The following is an 8573-nucleotide window of genomic DNA, read 5'->3' on the forward strand; positions in this document are numbered from 1 at the left end:
CTAATTTTTTGTATTTTTTAGTAGAGACAGGGTTTCACCGTGTTAGCCAGGATGGTCTTGATCTCCTGACCTTGTGATCGGCCCGCTTCGGCCTCCCAAAGTGCTGGGGTTACAGACGTGAGCCACCGCGCCCGGCCCCATCTCTCATTCTTGTACATCCTGAGATAGTCAATTCTGAGAACTGTAGCCTAGATCTATCACCTGATGCCTCTCAAAGATGTAATCCATGCTTCTCAAGCTAGGCTATGCACACAAATCACCACATCTTGTGAAAGTTCAGATTTTGAATCAGTAGTTCAAGGGTGGGGTTTGAGATTTTGCATTTCTAATGAGCTCCCAGATGCTTCTGACCCCTGGACCACACTTTGGGTACCAAGAGATGGTCTGTAGTCCAGCATTGGTCCCTTAAGTTCCCTCAAACATATCTACGGGAAATATCCTTTAATTTTCCCTACGTTTAACCATTAATATTGCAAATTCTCTCAAAGTTCGTCAAGGTATATCGTAGCTAAAATAAATTACATTTTTCTTGGGGGAGAAGACTACCTCATATTAACTTACAATAAAGTATTTTTAGGATCATTCAAGGAGCACACCCATAACACTGAGTATGTTAGGAAGAAATGCTCTCTCTGGAAATTACACAGCCATGCAGGTGGCGGGGATGGCATGAGGAGGAATGGATGGCCCACATTCTCGAAGACCTTGGGGAAAACTGGATTAAAATGATTTGCCTTATTCTGGTTCTGTAAGATACACATCAGAGTGAAACCACCCCAAGTGTACCTCTGAATTGCTTTTCTATTTTTTTCCCTTAGGGATTTGAGGGCTTCACTTAGATTTCTCTTCATCTAAACTGTGATGGCCTACATTGACCTGATTTACCTAAAATGTCTTTCCTCTCCTTTCAGCTCTGTCTGATCTGGAGCTCGTGGCCCAATCAATTATCTTCATTTTTGCTGGCTATGAAACCACCAGCAGTGTTCTTTCCTTCATTATGTATGAACTGGCCACTCACCCTGATGTCCAGCAGAAACTGCAGGAGGAAATTGATGCAGTTTTACCCAATAAGGTGAGTGGATGATACATGGAGAAGGAGGGAGGAGGTGAAGCCTTAGCAAAAATGTCTCCTCACCACTCCCCAGGAAGATTTTTGTAAAAAGCATAATCACTGATTCTTTCACTGACACTCTGTAGGAAGACTCTGAAAAGAAAAGAAAGAAACATAGGGAATTGTTGCTACTGGCAGAATCATAAGACCTTTGTAAAACAGTGCTGTACTTGGTTCATCTGCTTTCTGTTACTACAATAATGCTAAGGAAAAAACCTCAAAAAATCTCAGTGGCATCTAACAATAAGCATTTATTGCTCACACTCATTTCACATCGGTTTTGGTTGTGAATTTTGTGGTTGGAGCAGGCACCATAGTGGTATGTGATGTTCCCCTCCCTGTGTCCACACATGGACACAGGAATTTGCTCTTTTTATCTGTTTTCACTTTCTTGGTTACAGACGTGTGACCTTTTTTTTTTGAAAGGTGCCAATCACTTTCTCATATTTTATTTGATGCTAGTGGTCATAGCCTATTAGTCACGTTTGTTTCCATGAGAAAGAAAAACCACTACATGGTTATGCTAAGGATTTCAGTTCCTGGGGTGAGAGCCTTTCCGAGTATCTCCCCACGTCTTGACTCTTCCACACATCATGGTTGGATAGTGAGCTCTGCTGATATTGACAGGACTTGCTCTGGTCTGGCTGGGATCTGACAGAGCCTGGCCCTGGGTGTGCTGTGCAGGCTGACCCAGCTCTCCCCACACCTATCTTATGTTCCAGTCAGGTAGTAACTGGTGAAGAAGCCAGGCTAGGAACCAGGGTATCTGTCTCCTGAGCTAGTCTTAAAACTCAATAATATTGCTTTCCAAATATAACACCAAACACTAGGTGCATATCACCTCCACTGTTTTCAGACCTCTGCCAAAACTGGGATTCTTTGTGGCATGAAGAGACACGGCTTTGGGGCTGGCAGTGAGGTGAACACAAAGGAATGTTCTTTAGAGATTATAGTCCATCCCTGAAGCAACAACTAGGAGACTGTTTCAGCAAGTGAGGACAGGGCTGCGTGGGGTTCTATCCTCCTTATAACTTCCACTAGCACTGAAATCATGTGCTCTGGTTACATCCAACCAGAACCTTCTTTGTCATTTTTGGGATAGAAAGGGACTAGTTTGTCCTCAAATTATTTTATAGAGATTTTATATAATATAGTGTTTCTCTCCACATTTTACGTATATAACAAAAGTCCTCCTTTTATAAGTGTGTATATATAAAATACAAATCCTGCTTTGTAACTCTTTTGTTTTATATATATAAGCAGGACTTTGCAACCAATAATCCTTGTGTAGCACAAATAATTTTTTTTTTTTTGGTTTGAGCATATTTGTATAAACACACACACACAAGGCAAACGCTAAAAATATTCCATGAATTGACTGTAAATCTTTCTTTTTTTAAATTATTGTTTTACTTTAAGTTCCGGGGCACATGTGCTGAATGTGCAGATTTGTTACATAGGTATACATGTGCCATGGTGGTTTGCTGCACCCATCAACTCATCATCTATATTAGGTATTTCTCCTAATGCTATACCTCCTCTAGGCACCCGCCCCCCCCCACCTCCAACAGGCCCCGATGTGTGATGTTCCCCTCCCTGTGTCCACACATCAACACAGGAATTTGCTCCTTTTATCTGTTTTTACTTTTTTGATTACAGACGTGTGACCTGCTTTTGAAAGGTAACAATCACTTTCTCATATTTTTTTGATCTTAGTGGTCATAGCCTATTAGTCACATTTGTTTCCATGAGAAAGAAAAACCACTACACGGTTATGCTAAGGATTTCAGTCCCTAGGGTGAGAGCTGTCCCAAATGTCTCCCCTCTTCACAACACCTCCACGCATCTCAGTGGGCCATTGAGCACATCAACGGGCATGACAGTTATTAAAACACTTTATAAATGCTTCGATCCTTTACCAGTATGAGTTATTCTCTGGAGCTTCTAACACTTCAACAGTACTGCATGGACTGAGTTAAAAGTTAATTCAAAATCTCAGTTTATCCAAATCTGTTTCTTTCTTACCAGGCACCACCCACCTATGATACTGTGCTACAGATGGAGTATCTCGACATGGTGGTGAACGAAACGCTCAGATTATTTCCAATTGCTATGAGACTTGAGAGGGTCTGCAAAAAAGATGTTGAAATCAATGGGATATTCATACCCAAAGGGGTGGTGGTGATGATTCCAACCTATGCTCTTCATCATGACTCAAAGTACTGGACAGAGCCTGAGAAGTTCCTCCCTGAAAGGTACAAGGCCCCTGAGAAGGGAGCCTTCCCTGAACCAGCCTGGTTCAAGCATATTCTGTCTCTCTTAATCTATAGGACGGTCATGGGCTTATATAATTATTTGCTTGTCTTTTTACATTTAGAAGTTTTCTTAAATCATCAAATTGATTATTGTCACACTTTTCAAACCACAGACTAGAAAAAAGAAAACTACAGCCATCCACAGTCCCAAAAACTTAAGATGAAGGTCATCAATTATGTCCTTACGGGTCATAAGTGTCCAAAATATAAGGACTCTTTTAGAAACACATGATCACAATGCTATTATTACATCCCCCAAATGAATATTTTTTCATAAATATAATCAAATATTTAGGAATAAAATTTGAATAAAAAACATGGGTCTAATCTTCAAAGAATTTATAGCTTAGTGGAAGAGACAGACAAAGAAAGCAGTGATGATACCGTGTTACCTTGGTATAGTAGCATCGTATGCCTGTGTAAATTATCTAACTTCAATTATTCTATAGAGGTGTTGGGGAGAAAGAGGGAGAGATGGAGAGAAGAAGAAGGAGGAGAAGGAGGGATAAGACAAGGTAGGGAGGAGAAGGAGGAGGATTAGAAAAAACAAGAGAGGAGAGGAGAAGGAAAGTGCAAAATAACAATTTTGAAATAGTGCAAGACAGTTTCCCCTTCTCCTTCCTCATGACCAACGTAAGTGTGACTTGAGGCAGGAACCTACTTTTCCATTACTCAGTCTTATCACTTATGTGCCTTTTATAGTGTGAACACATCACCACCCTGAATATAATTTCAGTATTTGGAAATAAGTATTCTTTGCAACAGTGTTTATCTCATCTCAACAAGACTGAAAGCTCCTATAGTGTAGGGAGAGTAGAAAGGATCTGTAGCGTACAATTCTCATAGCAAAATAAGCATAGCAGGATTTCAATGACCAGCCCACAAAAGTATCCTGTGTACTACTAGAGGAGGGGTGGGCCCTAAGTAAGAAACCTTACATGTAACTCTTAGGGGCATTATGTCATTAACTTTTAAAAAATCTACCAATGTGGAACCAGGTTCAGCAAGAAGAACAAGGACAACATAGATCCTTACATATACACGCCCTTTGGAAGTGGACCCAGAAACTGCATTGGCATGAGGTTTGCTCTCATGAACATGAAACTTGCTCTAATCAGAGTCCTTCAGAACTTCTCCTTCAAACCTTGTAAAGAAACACAGGTTAGTCAATTTTCTACAAAAATAATGTTTTATTAAGAATTCTTTTAACTGAAAGGTCTATATTTTTAAAAAGAATATGCTTGTTTACTAATTTGTCCTATGGGCCAAGGGATCAATTTGGACCCATCTGTGATCTTTGAGGGCGCTTCAGTTCTGGAGGTCAAAAGCTGTAGCATTAAAAACATCATGTGAAGTCCATGTAGATTAGCATGGCATGATTATCTGCAGTCTCCTTGAACTTGAGCAAAGTTTAAGTTCAGTTTCAAGTCGATTGGAAAGATGGGGAAGTATTTTGCACAATCATAAAGTGCAATGAATACCTTGTTGTGACTTTTGAATGCTGCTCTCCCCTACCAGAACTTACAGAAACTTTCTTATGACAGTGGCTCCCAACCACTAACTGTACCTTGGAATCACCAGGGAGCTTTAAAAATTCATAATGCCTGGGATATCACAGAAATTCTAAACTAATTTGCCCAGAGTGTAGCTTTAAAAGCTCCCCCATTGTTTCTTATCTGAAGACAAGGTTGAGAATGACTAATTTAAGGCATTTCTGGTGGACATGAAGGGCTACCACAGTCCAAGGCCATCCTGACTGACCTCATTTTCCAGGTGCTTAGCTCCATTCAGTTGGGCTCCATTTCAACCCAGTTATAACTCTATTAATGTTGTTCCCTTTCTCCTCATTTTGTTCTTATCTTTCAAGTCCTAGTTCAATTTCCAAGCCCCTCCAAAGTGTCTTCTCCTCCTAGTCCAGGGCCCATTTACTTCTCTGCTCTGTTATTGGATACTGGAGGCTATTACCGTATAATTTCACAATTTGCCATTGAATCATTGAGTTTTATTCTCTATATTTTCTCTGTATCTAAGAATGTCTTCCCACCTCCATTAACAATATCCTCTCATTTTATTTCTTTTAAAATATCCCAGTGGTGCCTTGCAAGGGACTGTATCTAACGCAAGCATTTGGTCAATGTTTAAGGAGTGATGTGCAGTTGATGGCTTGCATACATATATTAAGCTACTTAATGTGAACCTTTAACAAATGCTATTCATGCATATGTGTGTGTGTGTGTGTGTGTGTGCACATGTGCGCATGCATGTCTGTCTGCAGTGAAAACATTCTTGGGTTTTGAAAATTTTTAAATAATAAGGTGTTATATTTATAGAAAGATTTGAAATATTTTCTCTGAAGAAGTTAAAGAACAGATGTCACTGATTCATATTAAACAAGACCCTATAAATCTTATTTCTAAGTCTCACGTATTTATTATTCAACTCCACCCCTTAAGTAAGTAGGCTTTCTATATAGGAGAGGAAGAAGATAGAAATAGTTTCCATATTATTTTCATATTCCGTATTATTGGTGGCTTTAGGCCAGCTGTGTAGCTATCCTATATGTGCTCAGACAGGGTACCCAGCCCTGAATAAAAGTGGTCCTCTGGCACACCGGGGATGGGGAAGGTATTCCTTGGTAAGCTCCCAAGCTGGCACTTCTTGATCTCCATGGCCATTTTCATGCCCATTACTCCATGGTGATCAGAATATCACTCTGTTGTGTCCCCTCAATACTGAAGCAGTGTCTCAATAAGAATAGGGCTAAAAGTTGAGTCAAAACACTGTAGGAATTGAGAGGTTCCCCACTTGCACTACCCTTAGGAGCCAAGAGGAGATGATAAAAAATAAAACGATGATGTTTCCTGAAGGTGTCTTCCCATCTTTACACTGGACAGGTTCAACTGGGAGGAATTACTGGACTCTGGAAGTTGAAGACTGTCCATATAATTAAAATGTACAATAACTACTTAGGATTACCTTGCAAGTTTCAACATACACAAAATTAACTTTATATGACTCTTCAAAAATAGTTTGCCATCATGCTTAATAATCTGGTTTAAATTTTAAAAACTCATCCATTTTACTTAAAATTTAAATCAATAAAGAACACAGGTTCCCATGAATTTGTCTCAGGCCTGGCACAGAAGAGTACTCCATAAATATTTTGTTAAATGATAGATGATGAATGCTCTCACTATCCAATCTTCACACATCTTATAGAATAAGTATAAAGAATCCAAGATTTATAGTGCTGAAAGTAGTTTTTATATGTTTACAAGCATTATTGTCATTAATGCATTTTTTTACTTTGATGCTATACTTTCTACTTTGGCTTTATTTAATGCTACTCAATATGCTTTTTTAACTGTTGCAGATCCCGCTGAAATTACGCTTAGGAGGACTTCTTCAAACAGAAAAACCCATTGTTCTAAAGATTGAGTCAAGGGATGGGACCGTAAGTGGAGCCTGAATTTTACTAAGGACTTCTGCTTTGCTCTTCAAGAAAGCTGTGCCCCAGAACACGAGAGACCTCAAATTACTTTGTGAATAGAACCCTGAAATGAAGATGGGCTTCATCCAATGTACTGCATAAATAACCAGGGATTCTGTACATGCATTGAGCTCTTTCCCTGTCTGTGTATAGTGTTATACTTGGGAATATAAAGGAGATGACCAAATTAGTGCAGGGGAGATAGATTTGGCTCCTCTGCTTCTCATAGGACTATCTCCAGCCTGGTTCAAGCACCCCTAGTTAGCACCATTAACTCCTCCTGAGCTCTGATAAGAGAATCAACATTTCTCGATAATTTCATCCACAATTATTAATGAAAACAAGAATTATTTTGATGGCTCTAACAGTGACATTTATAGCTCATGTTTTACCTGGAGTATTCTATAATAAGTTTTATATTAAATCAATAAAGACCACTTTACAAAAGTATTATCAGATGCTTTCCTGCATATTAAGGAGAAATCTATAGAACTGAATAAGAACCAACAAGTAAATATTTTTGATCATTGTAATCACTGTTGGTATGGGGCGTTTGTCAGAACTAGAATTTGATTATTAACATAGGTGAAAGTTAATCCGCTGTGACTTTACCCATTGTTTAGAAAGAATATTCATAGTTTAATTATGCCATTTTTGATCAGGCATAGTGGCTCATTCCTGTAATCTCAGCACTTTGGGAGGCTGAGCCAGGTGGATCGCCTGAGGTCAGGAGTTCAAGACCAGCCTGGTCAACATGGTGAAACCCCATCTCTACTAAAAATACAAAAATTAGCTAGGCATGGTGGTACATGCCTGTAAACTCAGCTACACAGGAGACTGATATTTGGAAAAATCTAAAGACTCCAAAGAACTATTGGAACTGATAAACAAATTCAGTAATGTTGCTGGATACAAAATCAACATACAAAAATTAGTAGCATTTCTATATGCCATAGTGAACAATCTGGCAAAAATAAAAAAGTAATCCCTTTTACAATAGTCACAAATAAAACTAAATACCTAGAAATTAAGTTAATCAAAGAAGAGAAAGATCTCTACAGTGAATATTGTAAAACACTGATGAAAGGAATTGAAGACACAAAAAGGGATATTTCATGTTTATATATTGTAAGAATCAATATTGTTAAAAATGTCCACACTACCCAAAGCAATGTACAGATTCAATGAAATCCGTCAAAATACCAATGGCATTCTTCAAATAAATAGAAAAAAATCCTATAATTTGTATGGAACCACAAAAGACCCAGAATAGCCAAAGCTATCTTCAGCAAAAAGAATAAAATGGGAGGAATCATATTACTTGACTGCAAATTATACTACAGAGGTATAGTAACCAAAACAGCATGGTTCTTATATGAAAACAGACACATAGACCAATGAAATACAATCGAGAACCCAGAAACAAATGCAAACACCTACAGTGAACTCATTTTTGACAATGCTACCAAGAACATACATTGGGGAAAAGACAGTCTCTTCAATAAATGGTGCTGGGAAAACTGGATATCCATATGCAGAAGAATGAAACTAGACCCCTATATCTCACCAGACACAAAAATCAAATCAAGGTGGATTGAAGACTGAAATCTGGCTGAGTGGGGTGACTCATGCCTGTAATCTCAGTACTTTGCAGAAC

General features: G+C 38.7%; 1 protein-coding gene across 1 annotated transcript in view; it reads left to right on the top strand.

The window, feature by feature from the left end:
* The window catches only part of LOC101026757 (cytochrome P450 3A8), a 30366-nt gene extending 23000 nt beyond the window's left edge, over positions 1-7366 (top strand). The window contains exons 10-13 of the mRNA XM_003895756.3: positions 912-1072; positions 3140-3366; positions 4425-4587; positions 6800-7366. Coding sequence (XP_003895805.1) covers positions 912-1072; positions 3140-3366; positions 4425-4587; positions 6800-6895 — 647 coding nt within the window. The 3' untranslated portion in view covers positions 6896-7366. The remainder of the gene's footprint in view (positions 1-911; positions 1073-3139; positions 3367-4424; positions 4588-6799) is intronic.
* Positions 7367-8573: the final 1207 nt, after the last annotated feature.

This window comes from Papio anubis, chromosome 4 (assembly GCF_008728515.1).
Source record: "Papio anubis isolate 15944 chromosome 4, Panubis1.0, whole genome shotgun sequence".
In the NCBI taxonomy this organism is placed as follows: Eukaryota; Metazoa; Chordata; class Mammalia; order Primates; family Cercopithecidae; genus Papio; species Papio anubis.